The 22,089-nt window shown below is 44.8% G+C and overlaps 1 protein-coding gene across 2 annotated transcripts in view; it reads right to left on the bottom strand.

Annotated features, from left to right (window-relative positions):
- The window catches only part of LRRK1 (leucine rich repeat kinase 1), a 142,342-nt gene that overhangs the window by 42,270 nt on the left and 77,983 nt on the right, over positions 1 to 22,089 (bottom strand). For both annotated transcript variants that reach the window (XM_040414250.1, XM_040414251.1), the window contains 12 exons: positions 20,232 to 20,458; positions 20,026 to 20,150; positions 18,053 to 18,216; positions 14,087 to 14,224; positions 11,151 to 11,263; positions 6,913 to 6,989; positions 6,708 to 6,837; positions 3,196 to 3,308; positions 2,902 to 3,116; positions 2,477 to 2,641; positions 2,174 to 2,346; positions 1,646 to 1,766 (listed from right to left, as the gene is read on the bottom strand). In XM_040414250.1, the coding sequence (XP_040270184.1) occupies positions 1,646 to 1,766; positions 2,174 to 2,346; positions 2,477 to 2,641; positions 2,902 to 3,116; positions 3,196 to 3,308; positions 6,708 to 6,837; positions 6,913 to 6,989; positions 11,151 to 11,263; positions 14,087 to 14,224; positions 18,053 to 18,216; positions 20,026 to 20,150; positions 20,232 to 20,458 (1,761 nt within the window). The remainder of the gene's footprint in view (positions 1 to 1,645; positions 1,767 to 2,173; positions 2,347 to 2,476; positions 2,642 to 2,901; positions 3,117 to 3,195; positions 3,309 to 6,707; positions 6,838 to 6,912; positions 6,990 to 11,150; positions 11,264 to 14,086; positions 14,225 to 18,052; positions 18,217 to 20,025; positions 20,151 to 20,231; positions 20,459 to 22,089) is intronic.

Genomic DNA, 22,089 nt, shown 5'->3' with positions numbered 1-22,089 from the left:
GATACCACATATGTATAGGTTTTATTTGTCTAAATACTGAAAATTAAATTAAAACTTTGAAAAAAAAGTTTTTTTTTTTACATCACCATATTCTGACCTCCATAACTTTTTTATAGTTATGTTTACTGAGCTCTGTGGGAGCTCACTTTTGTGGGACGATCTGTAGTTTTTATTGATACCATTTTGATATTTTTTCCGTTACACCATTCGCCGATCAGCTGTTTCAGAAAGCAAACTGGCCTGGGCGCGGCTAAGCTCCATTCAAGTGAACAGAGCTTAGCCGCTCCCAGGCCAGTTGATACTAGTCGTGACGTCACTGGGCCTGCGGTAAACAGTGAGAAGGCCTGGAGCGCCGCTGCCTTCTCAAACAGCTGATCGGCGGGGGTCCCGGGTGTCGGACCCCCGCCGGTCAGATGCTGATGATCTATCCAGAGGATAGATCATCAGTTTAAACAAACTGCAGAACCTCTTTAAGGAAAACAGTGGTATGTGAAGAAACTAAAGATTGCTTTATGCATAATGCTGCACCAGCAGTAACATATGCGAAAATAGATTTTTGATGAAAACATGACTAAAACTTAAAAAAATAAATATTATTGCATTTTACTCATTTTGGTCTTAAATAATCTTTTTAATTGGTCTTTTTATAAGACAGCTTTCACTTGCAATGCATTTGCAAACTAGCAGGCCCTCTGTTTTACAGTGACTTTCTGAACTCCAGAAGCTCATTGCAGCTAAATTCTTATCAAACTGATAAGCTACAGTGAGTGTTAATGAGCTGTCAGGAGTTGAGAGGTAAGAGCTACATATTAAGCTGTCAGAGAAATTCTATGTAAAACACAAAGCTCGCTAGTTTGCAAATGCACTGAATGTGAAAGCTGTATTAGTGTTCATTTATTTTAATAAAGAACAATTTTTAGACCTAAATGAGTAAAATACAATAATAAAAGAAATTGCTCTAGAAGGTGTCCATAGCCTTTAATTCATGACTAATGAATAATACCATCCTGGTACCAAGAAGTCTTCGGGAATAACCTGGTCACATGTATAAGTATAGAAATGTGTGTTGTAAAAAGTCAACATTGGAATAGTTACGAGGTAATTCACTGTACAAAAATAATAAAGGACAACAGAGGCAGAACAAGGCACGGGCTATACTGTGATTTTTTTGAAGCGCCACTGATTGATTTGAACTAAGTGAGTGACAGTTCAGTTCGTAAGATTGCATACCACCTAATATTATCCCAGGGACTGCAGCTTGATAGGAAAAATCTATTGGCAGAGCTACAAAAAGTCGCAGTGTAGCCTTGGCCTAAGGGGTTGTTCACATGACCGTGCCGTGTTTTGCAGTCCGCAAATTGCGGATCCGCAAAACACGGATGCCGCCCGCGTGCCTTCCACAATTTGCGGAAAGGAACGGACTGCCCTTTATAGAAATGCCTATTCTTGGACCAGACTCATAATTTTTGCGGGGCCACGGAATGGAGTGATGTCCGCATCTTTTGCGGCCCCATTGAAGTGAAAGGGTCTGCAGCCGACCCTCAAAAAATGCGACTCTGATGCGGAACCAAACCACAGTCGTGTGAATAAACCCTAAAGCAAATGGATTCAAAGACTAGATACTAAAACTGATTTGCCACCTTACCAGCCTCCCAACCAGCTTTTGGGACCCAATCGTGCTGCCTACATCTTTCATATTGCAGGCAGCATAGAATATCAACTGTCGTAAGCCTTCTAGGCCTTCCAATGTCTTGCAGGAAAGTTCACTGTGAACAAAAAAGTTCCAAGCATTACGTGTAAGCTGTTATCAGAGAGAACACAAGACAGGCTGCAAGCAATTTTAATAGGGCATATGGGATACACTCTACCAGAAACTCTTCCCTATATAAAGACTACCTTATTAATAAAACACATCACACAAAGCATTGCACCTATTTGGATGGTCCAATATTAGATACTCAACAGAAGAAGACACATTTTACAGGGTTATGCAAGGTCAAATGGGATCATGTCTAATATGTTATCCAACCCTGTAAACCTAAACTAATCAACTATTAAAGCATCTTGGTCAATTTGTATCAGCTAAAAGATATGGATTAGAACATAAAAGAGCAACCGTTATCTCAACAGGGTCAACTAAGGACAGAGAACGGCCAATATCAGTAATACTCACTGCAAATGCTTGATAGTAATATCTGGGAATCCTGTGGCTCTAGACCCAGAGGGAGAGCGGCAAAGAGCCAAAACATAGGCACGAAGAGTGGCGATTCTCTCTAAACGAAACTTGGTTTCAATGAAGTCTAGATGTGTTCCAACTACTAAAACCACAGCATTGGGAGCTTTGGCCTAAAAAAAAAAAGAAGGATAATGTTTATTCTCTAGCATTTACATACGATTAAAATGAAGAATTTAGGAAATACATTCCGATAAGCATGAACATGGTGTATAATGCCTATCATCCATCATTTCTGCTCACCTCAATGTTCAGAAGCCAGTACTGGAGATTACTCACAGCCTCCTCCCCCAGAGCCAGGTTCCATACCACTACGTACAAGGCCTTGTCCGTAAAGAAGCATTGGTTCACTGCTGACATTGTTGAAGAACCTCCCATGTCCCATACATGAAAATGCACAGAATCAACCTACTTAAACAAGAAAGCAAATGAAAGCAGGAATACAGCAATCAATGCATCTATTAATAATGTTTTCTATAAGCAGAAGAAGGTGTTGGATAGGCATGCACACAAGACTCCGATATTTGTATGTATTCTTGTCTAAAACCATAGTTAGCTACATGGACTCGTCTTCTGTATGATTATATAACAAAGTAGCAGCTACAGGCTGAGCACTATATGAATTTCCTACATGCCACCCATTAATAAACCAGGTGACAAATGGTTACCTTTGCTATAATCCCCACAGGTTTCTGCAGCTCCCACCGGGTAGTTCGAATAGTACTTTCTCCTTGCATCTGCTGGGAGGCTTTCCCTGTCTGTAGGACCTCAAAAAGGGTAGATTTCCCTTGGCGTGGTGGTCCCACAATGATCATCTTGACAAGTGGACACCTCTCTGCTTTTCTCAGTTGAGCACGCAGATATGCCAAGATGGTCACAGGTCCTTTACATAACAAGATGTGTAAACATATATATACCACCTATATATTAATAATAACAACGTTTAGCAATAAGCCATTCACCCTCTTTCCGGATCTCTTCAGGTAGGTTTGTGATGTTCAGGTCTTCAAGGTCTAATTGCCATAAAGATGCAAGCTGGCCAAGTTCAGGAGGAAGTTCCCTTATTCCCGGGTTACTATAAAAAAGAAAGAGGCAGTGCACTGTACTGTACTTTGGAAACATATGCAGATGTATTTGTTATGCATCGTCCTATCAAGGGAACTAGTCACTTTGGTCTCATAGCCAAGACTAATTTAGACCTCCTTTACGCACAATGGGGGTCATTTACAAACATATGAACGCTACTTTTGTGGCGTATATCGGGCGCAGATTCTGTTGCACGCCATGTTGTGGCAGAATCTGCGACTTCTACCCTGCTCACGCCAGGTCTGAAAAAGGTGGCGTGCCGGCCCGTCTCATTCATCATTTTCTATGCCTGGTTTAGATGTAGAAAATGGGCTAAATGTAAGACAGCAAGGAAGCTGTCTTACGTTTAGAATTGGTGGTGGATACAGCGAATTTTGGCAATCCAATGCCAGGCGTCTTAAATGAAAATGAACATTTTTAAAATGGACTCACATCAACTAATCTGTATTCCTTTTATTATAGTCCTACTAACCGTAATTGCTAAATTTCAAATGAGATTGAAATAAGCAATGTGATATGATTTAATGGAGCGAGAATTTATCACCATCTTAGACTTGCACTGTACATAAAGGTCCCTTTACATGGGCTGATTATTGGGTCAATTATCGGGAAGGAGCTTTCCTTGGAATGCTTGATCCCAATTAGTGCCCTGTGTAAGGGCTGATTCACAGAACCGTGCTTTATGATATAGTCCATTCCTATCTGATTGAGAGTTTGTTGTACTGTGTTCACATGATAATGTGAGTACAGTACAATACACCCATCATCTGACAGGAACCGACGATGATACAGTCAGTTGGAGTTAGGGGAGCTGCGGTCAGTTGGAAGGAGGAGTCCGACACACGGACCGTGTTTTCAGACCAAGCACGGTCATGTGAATCAGCCAATCACCAGATACAAGAGCAAATGCTTTTTCATCAGGTGAAAGCACTGGTGACGCTGACACCATTATTTTTGTAACAGGGATCTGCTTCCCAGACACAATGATTCTCTAGGGCATGAATGATCAACAGCCATAACCTGACGCCATACAGAGCAGATAATTACTGCAAATAAATGCAGCTTTCTCCTCCTCTGACCAGCAGGCAATTATCGGGAACAAATGATTTGTTCTAAATTATTGCCTGCTAAGTCGGTCTGTGTAAAAGAGGCTCTAAGATAGCCGCCAGGCTGAGTGCTTGTTCAAGTGGCAGCTAACACTCCCCACTCCCTCACATACCTGACTGTGTTTTACGAAGGCAATGGCTTAATGTTAATCCCAAAGAAGAAAAGGATCGGGCAGCTAAAATCCAAAATGCCAGATCTTTATCTCCCTCTGACATGTGCCTTTGAGAGGCCCCCATACACATTAGATGATCAGCTGAAATTTGTGGGTTTGGCAAACATATATCTACATGTGTACGACCAGCTTTAGGACCCTTTTACATGGCCCGATTTCAGGCCACAACAAGCGTTGTGTGATGTTTAAATCCAGTGGTTTGGTGCCCGTTTAAAAGGCCTTTACACAGGCTGATGGAAAGTTCATGGAGGATGAACAATCGTTAGCAGCACGATCAGTCATCTCCCATACTGGTACATTAGGTTTACACAGAGAGATGTGCAACCAACCAGCAAGCATTTCAATACTTGCATAGACAACTATCTGCTCATGTTAAAGAACCCTTAGTAATGGAACAGTCACTGCTGGACACATCTACAAGTAAGGCCTCATGCACACAACCATTTTTTTTTAAGGTCCGCAAAAAATGGGTCCGTGATCCGTGATCATTTTTTCGTCCGTGGGTCTTCCTTGATTTTTGGAGGATCCACGGACAAAACGGATCCGTCCTGAATTACAATGCAAGTCAATGGGGACGGATCCGTTTGACGTTGACACAATATGGTGCAATTGCAAACGGATCCGTCCCCCATTGACTTTCAATGTAAAGTCAGGAGTCCCTTTTATACCATCGGATCGGAGTTTTCTCCAATCCGATGGTATATTTTAACTTGAAGCGTCCCCATTACCATGGGAACGCCTCTATGTTAGAATATACCATCGGATTTGAGTTAGATTGTGAAACTCAGATCCGACAGCATATTCTAACACAGAGGCGTTCCCATGGTGATGGGGACGCTTCAGGTTAGAATATACTAAAAGAACTGTGTACATGACTGCCCCCTGCTGCCTGGCAGGTGCTGCCAGGCAGCAGGGGGCAGACCCCCCCCCCCCCCTGTATTTAACTCATTGGTGGCCAGTGCGGCCCCCCTCCCTCTCTTGTATTTAACACATTGGTGGCCAGTGCGGCCGGCCCCCCCTCCCTCCCCTGTAGTACTGTAGATTCATTGGTGGCCAGTGGGCTCCCCACTCTCTCCCCCTCCTAATTAAAATCTCCCCCCCTATCATTGGTGGCAGCGGAGAGTACCGATCGGAGTCCCAGTTTAATCGCTGGGGCTCCGATCGGTAACCATGACGCTCCTGCAGTAAGTATAATGCTAAGTAACCATGGCAACCAGGACTGCAGTAGCGTCCTGGTTGCCATGGTTACCGATCGGAGCCCCAGCAATTAAACTGGGACTCCGATCGGTACTCTCCGCTGCCACCAATGATAGGGGGGGAGATTTTAATTAGGAGGGGGGGCCCACTGGCCACCAATGAATCTACAGTACTACAGGGGAGGGAGGGGGGGACGGCCGCACTGGCCACCAATGTGATAACTACAGGGGAGGGAGGGGGGGCCCACTGGCCACCAATGAATTTAAAACTGGGGAGGGAGGGGGGGTGCCCCCTCCTGCCTGGCAGCACATGATCTCTTACAGGGGGCTATGATACGCACAATTAACCCCTCAGGTGCAGCACAGCCCCCTGTAAGAGATCGGGTGCTGCCAGGCAGCAGGGGGCAGTCATGTACACAGTTCAAAGTATATTCTAACTAGAAGCGTCCCCATCACTATGGGAACGCCTCGGTGTTAGAATATACTGTCGGATCCAAGTTTTCACGAAGTGAAAACTCAGCTCTGAAAAAGCTTTTATGCAGACGGATCAGCGGATCCGTCTGTGTGAAAGTCTCCTACGGCCACGGACCATGGACGCGGATGCCAATCTTGTGTGTATCCGTGTTTTTTCACGGACCCATTGACTTGAATGGGTCCGTGAACCATTATCCGTCAAAAAAATAGGACAGGTCATATTTTTTTGACGGACAGGAAACACGGATCACGGATGCGGCTGCAAAACGGTGCATTTTCCGATTTCTCCACGGACCCATTGAAAGAAAAAAAAACGGAAAATGGCACAAGGGCCACGCATGCACACAACGGTCATGTGCTTGAGGCCTAAGCCCAATATAAAAGCCTGTGACACTAAAGGCATTATAAAAATCTTACTTGAACCTAAGTCACTACTTACTTTCCCAGGTAGAGCTCCGTGAGACTCTTCAGCTGGCACACTGACTGTGGAAAGGCATCAAGCTGGTTATCATTGAGGTATAAAACTTCTAGAGATTCTTTCAGACATGAGGGAAACTCCACAGAGAAACCTAGAATAGAAGCGTGTAACATATGCAGCCGTTCTATTTTCATATGCCATTCAGCTGTGATAGTACCACATGTACCTGCATCAGTCCCTGTTCGTGTCCTAGATTTTGTAGAGAAAAATGGAACCCGCCTGGTCTTGATCCCCTCCTCATTTCTGCAAAGCAAGTGAGTAAAGTTTCACTTATAAATCATAATTAGCAGTGGCTATATTGTAGATTAGTAGCATTCATGAAAGACGGCATGCACTTGCATTACTTAAAGGATAACTGTCATATTTTCACTCCAAATTAATTTTTCATCTATGTTGTTGCTACTGTGGTGATAATCCATAATCACTAATTATTGTGCTCACATACCACTTGTTTAATAAGATTTCGTCCATAGCAACCACTCCTCATAAGACTTCTTTCTGACTATCTTCTCAAGATGGCCGCCGATGCCCATACCCTGAGGCTAAGACCTCCCTCCCGAACTACCCAGAATTCATTCGGCTCATCTCGGGAACGCGCAGCCTCACCCCAACCTTTCACCTGCATTTCACTTAATAAACTATAAAAAGTACCTTATAGATCATCCTCATTGTGTTAGCACACGGTCTTGTCTCGCTTTTCTGCCATGTATATGCATGAAAAAAATCGCCTTCTAAAGTACTCTTCTCCAGCTCCACAAGTCACGATAGAAGTCAAGGGGGTAGCCCTTCCCTCACTCCCCTGCCCTAACCCCGCCTCTATACAGTCTAATTGACACCCGGCTCAGTCGCTGGGACCGCGCTTGTACAGGCGGCGCATGCGCCATCGGACTCAAGAGCGATCCTGTAACTGAATCGCGCATGCGCTGTCCCCGATGCCTGCCTGTCTTCAAGATAGCCATCTAATTAAATCTGGGTTTGTCACATGTGTATATCTATGTATAGATAGATAGCCCCATGAAATATGCGGAGTTTTTGACATATAATACCTGCTGAATATGATAACAATGCTCCAGATGATCACTGGCTTGCGATCTGCGGCAAGTCAACAGTGATCACGTGGATGCATGGAGCGTGAAGATCGGGGCGCGTGAGGAAGAGAAGACAGGCAGGCATCGGGGACGGCGCATGCGCGATTCAGTTACAGGATCGCGCTCGAGTCCGACGGCGCATGCGCCGCCTGTACAAGCGCGGTCCCGGCGACTGAGCCGGGTGTCAATTAGACTGCATAGAGGCGGGGTTAGGGCAGGGGAGTGAGGGAAGGGCTACCCCCTTGACTTCTAACGTGACTTGTGGAGCTGGAGAAGAGTACTTTATAAGGCGATTTTTGCATGCATATACATGGCAGAAAAGCGGGACAAGACCGTGTGCTAACACAATGAGGATGATCTATAAGGTACTGGTGATAGTTTATTAAGTGAAATGCAGGTGAAAGGTTCGCTTTAAACACACCATCTTCCTCCTGAGTAGTTGATTGCAAATTTTTATTGCGAATATCGGCACTATCCCGGTCCGACGGGAGCGCGCACGCAGCGTTCGGGACTGCCCACTACTACGTCCTCCGTCTTCTGTATATAGAAGATGGAGGACGGAGGACACCTAGCAGGGCTGTTTTAGCCGCACCACTGAAATGCCTGGGGGAGGAAAGAACAAGCTGCAATTACTGGGTAATTCAAGACCTATACAAAAAGTATTAACTAGGGAACTAAGGTAAACTTAGTCAGACCAATCCAATTACATAAAAAATATATATATGACAGTTACCCTTTAAAGGGTTTCTGTCATCAAAAAACTCGGTATCAAGCTTGCTGACATTAGCGATGTGCTAATGTCAGCTGAACATAACTATTACTTACACCTCCCTGCGTGCCGCCGTTATTGCTAAATTATTACTTTTATAATATGTAAATGAGCCTCGAGGAGCGGGGGAAGGGGGGGGGGGGGGGGGGGGGGGGGGGAGTTGCTCCTGCTCCTAGAAGCTTCGTTTTCTCACCACTTGACACGCCCTGGTAAACTTGATTGACATCATTGGTCTCCTTTAGCCCCACAAATCGCGCGCCTGCGCCGTCCCGATTAGTGTTCGGCGCAGGCACAGAGAGGAAGCCGGTGAGCGTCCTTCACTCACTGCGCCGAATACTAGGGGACACCGCAGGCGCTGGAGGAAACCAAGGATGTCAATCAAGTTTACCAGGGCGTGTCAAGTGGTGAGAGAACGGAGCCTCTAGGAGCAGGAGCAACGCCCCGCCCCCTGCTCCTAGAGGCTCATTTACATATTATAAAAGTAATTATTTAGCAATAACGGCGGCACGCAGGGAGGTGTAAGTAATAGTTATGTTCAGCTGACATTAGCACATCGCTAATGTCAGCCAGCTTGATACTGAGTTTTTTGATGACAGAAACCCTTTAACTACAATACCCATAAAAAGCATTCAGAAAGTATTCGGACCCTTACACTTTTTCATATTTTGTTATGTTATGGCCTTGAGCTAAATTTTTTTTAAAAAAAATCAAGTTTTTTCCCATCATTCTGCCCTCAATACCCCATAATGACAAAGTGAAAAGAGAACGATAGAAATCTTTGCCAATTTATTGAAAAGGAAAAATGAAAATCTTGCACTGAAGTACTCAGACCCCTTACTCAGGACTTAGGCCTCGTTCACACTACCGTTTTTTTTTCTTCGTTTTGCGTGCCGTTTTTTGCGTTCCGTATACGGAACCATTCATTTCAATGGTTCCGCAAAAAAAACGGAATGTACTCCGTATGCATTCCGTTTCCGTAATTCCGTTCCGTTGAAAGATAGAACATGTCCTATATTTGGCCGCAAATCACGTTCCGTGGCTCCATTAAAGTCAATGGTTCCGCAAAAAAAACGGAATGCATACGGAAATGCATCCGTATGTCTTCCGTATCCGTTCCGTTTTTTGCGGAACCATCTATTGAAAATGTTATGCCCAGCCCAATTTTCTCTATGTAATTACTGTATATGCCATAGGGAAAAACGGAACGGAAAAACGGAAACACAACGGAAACAAAAAGACGGAACAACGGATCCGTGAAAAACGGAACGCAAAACACTGAAATTGACATACTGTAGTGTGAAAGAGGCCCTAGTTGAAGCACCTTTGACAGCGATTACAGCCTCCAGTCTTCTTGGGTATTCTTCTGAGAAGTTTAACAGGGCTCGGGCTGGCCAACTCAAGGACATTTACAGCGTCATCTCTAAGCCACTTCTGTGTTGTCTTGGCTGTGTGCTTAAGGTCATTATCTTATTGTAAGGTAAGCCTTCAGCCCAGCCTGGAGGTCCAGATCACTCTATATCAAGTTTTCATTAAGAATATCTCTGTACTTTGCTCCATTCAGCTTTCCCTCAACTCTGACCAGTCTCCCTGTCCCAGCCATTGAAAAAACACCGCCACAGCATGATGCTGCCACCACCATGCTTCACTGTTGGGATGGTATTGGGCAGGTGATGAGCAGTGCCTGGTTTCCTCCAAACATGACTCTTAGAACTGAGGCCAAAAAGTTCAATCTTGGTTTCATCAGACCAGAGAATCTTGTTTCTCACAGTCCGAGAGTCATTTAGGTGCATTTTTTTGGAAACTCCAGACAGGCTTTCATGTGTCTTTTACTGAGGAGAGGCTTCTTTCTGGCCACTCTGCCATAAAGCCTAGATTGGTGCACTGCTGCTTGACCTTCTGGAAGCTTATCCCATCTGCACATTGAATTTTTTTGACCATTGGGTTCTTGGTCACATCTCCTACCAAGTCAGATTACTTAGTTTAGTGGGGCGGCCAGCTCTTGGAAGAATTCTGGTTGTCCCAAACCTTCCATTAAAGAATCATGGAGGCTTCTGTGCTCTTGAGAACTTTCAGCGCAGCAGAACTTTTTTGTACCCTTCTCCTGGTCTGTAGCTACAAAATCCTGTATCTGAGCTCTACAGGCAGCTTTTTCCACCTCATGGCTTTGTTTTTGCTCCGATATGCACTGTGAATTGTGAGGCCTTATGTAGACCGTTCTGTGCGTTTCCAAATCACGTCTAATTATCTGAATTTACCACAGATGGACTCCAATCAAGGTGTAAAAACATCTCAAAGATAATCAAAAGAAATGAGTGGCCCCAGAGCTAAATTTCAAGTATAGCTAAGAATCTGAAACCTATGTTCATGTGAAATTTTAGTTTTTCCTACTTAATAAACTTGCAAAAATGCCTAAAATTTGTTTTTTAACTTTCTCATTATGGGGTATTGAGTGAAAAACTTGAGTTTCTTTTTATTTTAGCACAAAGTTGCAACATAGCAAGATGTAGAAAAAAGTGAAAGGTGAAACTGTAATAAGCAATGACCAACCTTCCTAGCTGATTCCTGGATAAATCCAAACACTTGAGATGCTTGCAAGTCCAGGTGTCAGGAGGTGGCAGTGAAGTCAGTTGGTTTCCGAACAGCTTCAAACACTGTAATGCCTGGGGGAAAAACAGCAGCAAGTCAGGTGTGTATATTACAACTTCTGTGAATGGAGATCATACGCTCACCTTTTTCAAAAGATATGAATATTGATAGTGCTCTTCATAACACTAGGTCTAGGCTTCTTTCCCAATAATATTGGCAAACTATATAATTAGATCGCCATCTTGTGGTGACCTGTGTGTACTACAAAAAGACTAGACGGGGAACATACGGTATGTGGTGTAGGAGGGAAATCCAGAAACACCAAATCAACAAAAAAGCTGGATCAGCACACCCCCCCACCTCTAAAAAAAGAGAGGCATTTTTAATCTAAGCACACTCTTAAGAAAAATGAAATAGAAGTATTGTCTAAAGGTCTGTCTTTTTGTCCTACTAGTGGCCCAGATCTGTTTGAACTTTTTATTGATCTCAACAAATACATTCGAAAATTGACACTACAGCACCATTTTCAAATAAGAAATCATCTTCTCCCAGTAACAGAGCTGGGCAATAAAGAAGAGGAGATGACTACCCTTTATAGCGACGAAGACGATGATGTGGACCAACTTATTAACTTATGCACCCATTCCATCCCAATTTAGGCCAAAATCAGCTTTTTACCCTCTAGAAAACTGAGGTCCACATCTGGAGACGTTCTACAATATGGTCCTCACAGACTTACGTAGAATTGTGGAAAATAATGAAATAACCCCTCCCCAGTCTCACAATTTACTTTTTCACCAATGAAAAGCAATCAAGTCTATAAATTCAAACAAGAACATGGTCATCAAGAATGCCGACAAAGGAGGGGGCATTGTCATTCTGGATTCCTCATATGACCTTGAAGCAACTAGGATATTATCAGATCCAACCTACTATGAAAAATTAAGTATCCTGCAGTAAAAATATTGATATATATATTTTTAGTACTTTGTGCATGATATTATTATCATTGCTTTTTAACTTCATTGGGATCTTACGGTAATTTTTCACTATATACACTTTCCTAGTGTATCCTACACTTTCTGGCGCCCCCCCCCCCCCCCCCCCATCTTTTTCTTAACATATATGGTGTGCCAGACATTCTGAAATTAGGATGAGCAGCATGTCCCTACAATCAAACTTAGACTAACGATGTCCCAGCATCAGCCACTGTGATAAATCGCGCGGTTAGACGGTATTCGTAATCTGTTTCCCCACTGTCTCCTGAGATAGTACCAGTTCTGAAAGTCGGACAGAATGTTGGTGCACAGAATTCTGGTGTAAAACAGGCGAAGGATTTAACTTGCTCCAAGTGCGACACAATCAGTAAACCTGCCCCTATGTGTTTGCCACACTAATCCTGTGACAAAACGTTTAGCAGCACAATTCTCACTATTTCATGTCTAACAATAAGAATGCAGTTTTTAGCGGTTCGGTCGAGAACCAGTTTTTTGGACTGCAGTTTCACTAAAAGAGATTTATCAAAACTGGCGCAAATGAAAAGTGGAGGAGCTGCCCCTAGCAGCCAATCTGATAGCTTATTTCATATTTAAAAGGACATCTGAAAAGTTAGATCTAGCATCTTACTGGTTGCTATGGGCAAATGTTCCACTTTAATCAGTACTGATAAACAGCCCAATAATCCATAGGTAATGTAACATATTTTTTCCATGGTGTCCAGAGGTGCTATGGATCAATCTTTTTTCTTTATGCCCAGATCATTTATATTACAGTGAGACCAATTTAACGCTTTTTTTTTTTACACAATTTTAACCCCCTTAAAAAGGGGTTTCTCACTGCATTTATCATGTAGAGAAAGTTAATACAAGGCACTAATGTATAGTGATTATCCATATTGCATACTTTTCCATCTCATTATACACTGCTCGTATCCAGGGGTTATGACCACCACTGCAACACAAATACAAGGTGGCGGGTACGGGAGCTGCTGTGCATGCGTCACTTTTTCCTATAGTGGTCACGGCCACCTCTGCTGGACTGCAGGGTGGTCGTAACCCCTGGATATGAGCAGCGTGATTGAAAAATAATTCAAGCCGGCGAAGGAGGCAATATGGATAATTACAATACATTAGTAAGTGCTTGGTATTAACTTCATTGTTACATTTGAAAAGACTTATTTCCCCCCCCCCCCCCCCCCCCATCAATCTAGCTGTATTAGGGCTTATTTTTGCGGGAGGAGTTGTATTTTTTCAATTGCACCATTTTGGAGTAGATATAACTTTCTGCAAGACCCAGTAACGTAACACATGGTGCAGCCAAGTGACTCACGTCCAACAGGGTGTTGAAACATTGAGACCGGAGAACGTCAGTGGAGTCGGGGGACCGAAGAAGCTGGAACCCAGCAGCGGAGAGGGCAAGAATCATTCCCTTCAAAAGGTCCAGGGATGTGGGGGAGGGGTCTAGCAGAAAGGGCCCCTGAAGGTGAACAACCCCTTTAATCAGGGCTGGACACACTGCTGCTATGGGGCCTGGTCCTTAATGGATGCAGCAGTGGCTATTGATGGGTCATAGATTGTAAGTTCTTGTGAACAGGGCCCTCATTCCTCCTGTTCTATTTATTGACATGTATGTTGCTATGACCGTTTGTACATGAGCCCCTGAATTGTAAAACGCTGCGGAATATGTTGGCGCTATATAAATAAAGATTATTATTATTATAAATGGCTTTGATCAGAGTTATCTGCAATCCCATAATCACAGAACGGTATGACATTTCTAATGAAGACAGTTTGCAAAGTTGCTTTGTTTTTTCATATTAGATGACGTTGAGCAATGAAAAAATGGTTGGGGAGGTGAACAGAACATTTAGTGACATAATAAACAGCAGGGAATGTTACCTCCACCTGGAACAGGTCCTTGGGAACATCCCTCAGGGCATTGTCTGAAAAGTCTACTTCAAGCAAGTGATTCCTCCAAAAGATAGTCAGGTTATCTGGGATAAACTCCACACAATTTCTAGAAGCTTTACAGTATTTCTGAAAGAGATAGAGGCCTTGGTAAACCCTTATGTAGAATTACATTCTAAAAATACAGGGGAAACTCGAAAAGTTAGAATATCGTGCAAAGTTAATTTATTTCAGTAATCCAACTTATAAGGTGAAACTAGGGTTGGCGGATATCAAAAATATTCAGACGATAACGATATTAAGAAATTTATCATGATAACGATATATAAAGAAAAAAACACAAGGAGACGCTATACTGTATGGGGGCAGCCACAAGGAGACGTTATACTGTATGGGGGCAGCCACAAGGAGACATTATACTGTATGGGGGCAGCCGCAAGGAGACATTATACTGTATGGGGGCAGCCGCAAGGAGACGTTATACTGTATGGGGGCGGCCACAAGGAGACGTTATACTGTATGGGGGCAGCCACAAGGAGACGTTATACTGTATGGGGGCAGCCACAAGGAGACGTTATACTGTATGGGGGCGGCCACAAGGAGACGTTATACTGTATGGGGGCGGCCACAAGGAGACATTATACTGTATGGGGGCAGCCGCAAGGAGACGTTATACTGTATGGGGGCGGCCACAAGGAGACGTTATACTGTATGGGGGCAGCCACAAGGAGACGTTATACTGTATGGGGGCAGCCACAAGGAGACGTTATACTGTATGGGGGCAGCCACAAGGAGACGTTATATTGTATGGGGGCGGCCACAAGGAGACGCTATACTGTATGGGGGCGGCCACAAGGAGACGTTATACTGTATGGGGGCAGCCGCAAGGAGACGTTATACTGTATGGGGGCGGCCACAAGGAGACGTTATACTGTATGGGGGCAGCCACAAGGAGACGCTATACTGTATGGGGGCAGCCACAAGGAGACGTTATATTGTATGGGGGCGGCCACAAGGAGACGTTATACTGTATGGGGGGCAGCCACAAGGAGACGCTATACTGTATGGGGGCAGCCACAAGGAGACGCTATACTGATTGGGGGCAGCCACAAGGAGACGTTATACTGTATGGGGGCAGCCACAAGGAGACGTTACACTGTATGGGGGCAGCCACAAGGAGACGCTATACTGTATGGGGGCAGCCACAAGGAGACGCTATACTGATTGGGGGCAGCCACAAGGAGACGTTATATTGTATGGGGGCGGCCACAAGGAGACGTTATACTGTATGGGGGGCAGCCACAAGGAGACGCTATACTGTATGGGGGCAGCCACAAGGAGACGCTATACTGATTGGGGGCAGCCACAAGGAGACGTTATACTGTATGGGGGCAGCCACAAGGAGACGTTATACTGTATGGGGGCAGCCACAAGGAGACGCTATACTGTATGGGGGCCACAAGGAGACATTATACTGTATGGGGGCAGCCACAAGGAGATGTTACACTGTATGGGTGCCCCAAGGAGACTTTACACTGTATGGGGGCCACAAGGAGACTTTACACTGTATGGGGGCCACAAGGAGACTTTACACTGTATGGGGGCCACAAGGAGACTTTACACTGTATGGGGGCCACAAGGAGACTTTACACTGTATGGGGGCCACAAGGAGACTTTACACTGTATGGGGGCCACAAGGAGACTTTACACTGTATGGGGGCCACAAGGAGACTTTACACTGTATGGGGGCCACAAGGAGACTTTACACTGTATGGGGGCCACAAGGAGACTTTACACTGTATGGGGGCCACAAGGAGACTTTACACTGTATGTGGGCCACATGTAGACACTATACTGTATGGGAGCCACAAGGAGACGTTATACTGTATGGGGGCAGCCATAAGGAGACGCTATACTGTATGGGGGCAGCCACAAGGAGACGCTATACTGTATGGGGGCAGCCACAAGGAGACGCTATACTGTATGGGGGCAGCCACAAGGAGACGCTATACTGTATGGGGGCAGCCACAAGGAGACGCTATACTGTATGGGGGCAGCCACAAGGAGACGCTATACTGTATGGGGGCAGCTACAAGGAGACATTATACTGTATGGGGGCAGCCACAAGGAGATGTTACACTGTATGGGGGCAGCCACAAGGAGATGTTACACTGTATGGGGGCCACAAGGAGACTTTACACTGTATGGGGGCCACATGTAGACACTATACTGTATGGGAGCCACAAGGAGACGTTATACTGAATGGGGGGCCACAAGGAGACGTTACACTGTATGGGGGGCCACAAGGAGACACTATACTGTATGGGAGCCACAAGGAGACGTTATACTGTAGGGGGCGGGGCCACAAGGAGATGTTATAATAAAGTCTTGTGGCCACAGGCCACCATACATACAATAATACTTTACGATATACTTTTCCTGCGGCTGCCTCGCTTGTGTGCTCTGATTCTGACATGAGATGTCGGTGGGCGAAGATTTGAATATGGGAGCAAGGAGGAGGGAGAGCCGGGGACGGCCAGCTGAGGGAAGTAGTAGGAAAAGCGAGGCAGCTGCAGGAAAAGTCTCTCCAGAGACACCCAGTACTCACACAGAGTTCGCCACATACAATAGAACCGGCACGGGTGGGTGACAGACGGTGATGTCAGATGGTGGGTGGAGTCTGGAAACTTGACTAAGGGAGCCGGAGCAAGAAGGAGCCAGGAGTGAGTGGAAGAAATGTGTTTGTACTCAGCGCTATGCAAGATGCAGGGGCGGGCGGACGCAGATTTAGATGCGGTCAGCGCACATGACCGCTTCGATGACATCACAAAATACTGCGGTAATTAGGAAACAGCGATATCGCCATATCTTAATACCGCGGTATATCGTGAACACCGGTATATCGCCCAACCCTAGGTGAAACTAACATATGAGATAGACTCATTACATGCAAAGCGAGATATTTCAAGCCTTTATTTGTTATAATTTGGAGGATTATGGCTTACAGCTTTTGAAACCCCAAAGTCACAATTTTGAGGTACCCTTTGCTCAGGGGGTATGGATTAATTAGCTGACTAGAGTGTGACACTTTGAGCCTAGAATATTGAACCTTTTCACAAAATTCAAATTTTAAGCTGCATTAATGCAATTCCTTTTTAATTTGTATTACTGAAATAAATGGACTTTTGCACAATATTCTAATTTTTAGAGTTTCACCGGTATATGACAAACAGAGGGGAAATAAGTTACAAACGCAGGATGACATATGTCATAAATTCTGAAGTGTTAAAGGGGTTTTCCGAGACTTTAATCTGATCGGTGGGGGTCTGACACCCGGAACGCCCGCCAATCAGCTGTATGAGAAGGCAGCAGCTAGCGCTGTGGTCTTCTCGCTGCTTTCCCTAGACCACTGATGACCCGTTCCCATAGAAGGGAATGGGGCTGAGCTGCAATACCAAGCACAGCCACTACACAATGTACGGCGCTGTGCTTGGTAAATGCCTCCTTAAAAGGTCCCAGGTGTCAGACCCTCACGGATCACATATTGATGACCTATTCAGAGAATAGGTCATCAGTATTAAAGTCTTGAAAAAACTTTTAAAAAGGGTTTTCCGATATTTTTAAACTGGTAACCCATGCTCAGGACAGGTCATCAGTATCTGATTGGTGGGGGTCTCACACCTGGGACCCCCGCCAATAAGCTGTTTGAGGAAGCTGCAGCACGCACTGGAGTTCCAGTGAACACCACTGCCTCTTCGCAGCTTACCAAGCTCTGAGCTGTGCCTAGGCCAAGCTGCAAGAAGGCACTCCTGCGAGCGTCTCTGCCTTCTCAAACAGCTGTTGGACCCCCACAATCAGATATTGATGACCTATCCAGAGGTCATAAGTAAAAAAAAAGTCGGAAAACCCCTCTAAATAATATAATATACATGTGCATTGGTTTCTGTTCTCACTTACAAGCGGGCAGGCCCAGGGCTCCGGGAAGATTTTGAGCTTATTACCAGAGACATTCAAACTCCTCAGAGACTTGAAGCAATGCAGGACGGAGGAGGGAAGCTCGGAGAGCCTGTTGTCAGACACATCTAGGTCCTGTAACCTCCGCAGACCAATCCAGTTGATTCCTACAGATAAAACATTTTCTAGATGAGGAGAAAATTCATCCATTTATATACTATAAGTGCTGAATGTGACTTCCTAATCCTTAAAGAGGACTGATCTGCTCTTCCGACATGCCTGCTTTAGTAAATACTTGTGTCCTCGTGAAGTTCAGCCATTCCTCTGTTACTGCTCCTATAAAGTTCTGAATAAAATGATAATTGGGTGTTACCAGTGGGGGGGGGGGGGTCACTACACATTCTCACACTATCCAATCAGTGTTGCCAGTGACAAACTGTCTAGGGATACGTCCCTTTAACAAGGGGCATGGGGGGGGGGGGGGGGTCAACAGGATGTCGATATTGGCTCACCAGGCAGATGAGGTGCCAGCCGTGGAGCAGCAGAGACCAGGTAAGTATGGTCATCACTGCAAGTCGGCCACTCAGAGGTCTGATTTAAAGGGGTTATCCCATCACAATGATGACTGTTAAATCAGTTAATGATTTGACAGTGATCATTTTTGTAAATATATTTGATTAACAAATTCCCACCGTTTAGGATAAAATTCTTCCCCACTTCATTGTTGTCATTCGGTCTCCCCTGGTTACGGGCACCGCTCTTCTACGGAATCCGGTGGCCGCGCTTGCGCAGAAGACTCCTTTTCTCCCGGCCGGGCCGCTCGCTGTCCTGAACGCGCACGCTGCCGCGCATGCGCGATGGTGACTTCTTCCTGGCCAGAATAGTATAGAGCCGCGAACGCGCACGCCGACTCTGTACTATACTGGACAGGAATAAGTCACCATGGCGCATGCGCGTTCAGGACAGCGCGCGGCCCGGCCGGGAGAAGACTTCAATCAAGATGAAGCCCGCCCCCAGCCAGAATCCAGGAAGTGAACGGCGCGCTGGCAGCAGGTAAGTATGAAAAGGCGAAGTGGGATAACCCCTTTAATGTTGGCTAACCCCTTTAATATTTCCCTGCTTCACACTGAATTGGTAAGAGCTCTCGTTTATGCTTCATACCAATTCAGGCGTAAATAATATTGGTAAAAACGTCAGGTTCTAAGGTCAGGACCTCAAAATGATACAATGATAAGTGGTGTTACAAAGGCGCTGCTTATCTCTTCCAGAAGAAACTGTCACAGAGTGTACCCTCGCCTCTCTCTTTAAAGGGGACCTGTCACCTCTCCTGACATGTCTGTTCTAATAGCTCAGTAGGTGTAATCTTCATGTAGTAACAATTCTGGAGCATCTATTGTTATTATTCTATAGTGTGCCATTTCTTTTATTATTCCTGCTAGAAGTTGATCAATGAATTGCTAGCAGTCTGCAGTAAGGTTACCATTTGGGGCGTGTCTCTCCACAGACTGACAATGGCAGCACTGACTGGATAAAGTCAGACTGTGTGTGGACACCTCCTCAACTGGTTACCACCCCTCTGTACCCTTACTGCAGACTGCTAGCAATTCATTCATAACTTCTAGTAGAAATAACAGGAATGCCACAACATAGAGACATAAGAATAGAGGCTCCAGAATTGTTATTAAACGGGGAATACATGAATCTATTAAAACAGGCAGGTCAGGAGTGGTGAAAGGTCCTGTTTAAGCATATTATACATTTCTGTATCCCTGCTACTGAAAAACATAATGCACACTACTTCAGATGCTGTGGACCATATTTTATGGTCTTTCATATCAGTAGTGGTGAGAGTGGTTACAGCAGACGAAACATTATCCCATACATAGTCATAATTAACCATTATATAACTTTTGGGTTGAGTAAAGAAAATACAATTTTCTTTAGGTGCCCGTCATAAACCTAGAGTAAGTCCATACCATCTTCTTTAAATAGATTCACCAAGTAGTTCTTGGATGCAGAGAGTTTCTGCAGGCGACTCAGATGAAGGAACCCAGGGGGCAGACATGTCAGCTTGTTACTAGAGACGTCGACTTCAAGCAATCTAAAGAGAAGGGGGACATCAAGATCAGTCCCAAAGCCAATCACAAAATGTGTCGTGTCCAGAATGCTGTCCCATACAGACCTCGTGCAGATGATTTCCTCTGAGCTTTGGACGCTGGGTAGATCAGATAGTTGGTTGTCACTTATATTCAACTTTTGTAAGTTGAGAAGCCCCCAAGGAACGACTGATGGAAGGGAAGCCAAGCAATTAGAAGAGATATCCAGCTCTCTTATCTGGCAGGAGATATCTATAAACCAATCAAGATCTACCCAAGGCAGGCGAAGGCTGGACCACCTCACACAGATGCTCTGCAGAGAGACCACACAGCGTTGCTCCATTAGTACAAAGATAAAAACTTTGCATATCTACTTCTTTAAATTTAGCTCCGTTTTTCCACGTTCCATGAAATGAAACTTGTCTAGTGATGTTTTGAATGAACAATAAGTATATGGAATCAGCTATATTTCGGCATGAACATGAGAAAGCCATCAGATCTGGTCTCAGGTGCTGGTTATCTATGTTACACTGACTACTAATTCCCTGAGAGACAGCTTTTTCTTTGAAAGGTTGTCACCCCTGTCCACATACTCCATCAGGACCTGCCCTGTTAGTCAGAAGAGGGAGCCGCACACAGAGTATTACATGGTGGAGCATTCATTTGAATGGCAGCATGTTCTACTACATTGTGTGGTCAGACGTGCTATCCCCAGAAGAGAACACCTGATCGTTGCGGCTTACAAAGTTTGCCGAATTATTTGACCCTCCATATATTCGATCATCTAAGTCCTCATTTCAAAACACCACAGTCTTCCTGCTCCCTTTTCTGAATGATAGGTAGAAAGAGCAGAACTCTAGAAAGTAGCAGTGTCTCTAGGTCTCCTGTACTCTGTATAGAAAGCCTCTCCGATAACGCTCCTTATGACTATAATATCCGTGGAGCAAGGCATCTGTATAGAATATGGGCGCCTAAGGCCATGTCAACAAGTGGTGAATCTGCAGCCATTTTGAAAGTTGACTTTGCACCAAAGATCCATAACAGATTACAGTACAGTGCAAGCGAGGGAGATTTTACAAAACCTCACACTGCAGTAAAAATTCAGATTTCAGGGCACGGTGCAGGCGTGAGGTGTATTTCATATAACGTACCATTAAAGAACAGCTGTCACCATGATCAACCCTATTAAACCAAGCATACCGCCTGGTAGGGTGGATCATGGTGATTAAAAAAAAGCCCTTCCTGCAATCAGTATTACTGATGCAAAATTCTTATTTTATGTTATATGTAAATGAGGTGCCCCGAGCAGCGAGGGTCTGGCCCAGCCCCTTGGAGCACCTCTCCCTGTTGGTACATTGAGATTGACAGGGCCAGGCATCCTCACTTCACATATGCCTGGCCTTAAAATCTTGTGAATGCACCACATGTGCAGTGAAGATCTCAGAGCAGGGACAACCACAAGAGATCTTCGTTGGCACTTGTGCAGGATTTCAGGGTCAGGGAGCAGAGCAGTGAGGATGCCTGGTCCTGTCCATCTCACTGGGGGGTGACAGTGACGACAGGGAGAAGCAGAGGTGAAGCGTGCTCCGAGGGGCTAGGCCAGCCTCTCTGTGCTCTGAGCACCTCATCTGCATATAAGTAAAAATAAGAATTTATCTGCATTGGTAATATGGATTGCTCATATTAGTCACAATGATCAACCCGATCAGGCAGAATGCTTTGTTTAATAGGGTTAATTATAGTGACACATGGTCTTTAAGAAGTGTTTATTGTCCAGAGCACTAGTTTTAGGCATTCTGGTCTCATGAGAACAGCTTCTTTTGTCCAATTAAAGGTTCTGTTCACAATCGGGATATTGATGCAGCCCAGAATAGACGCCAGTGTCTGTATTTTTGTGTATAAATGATGTCCATTATTACTGCCTTGCCTTGTCTTTTTTAGCTC

This window comes from Bufo bufo, chromosome 1 (assembly GCF_905171765.1).
Source record: "Bufo bufo chromosome 1, aBufBuf1.1, whole genome shotgun sequence".
NCBI lineage: Eukaryota > Metazoa > Chordata > Amphibia > Anura > Bufonidae > Bufo > Bufo bufo.
Note: the sequence above shows the minus strand (reverse complement) of the source record. Positions and strands in the feature narration are given on the sequence as shown.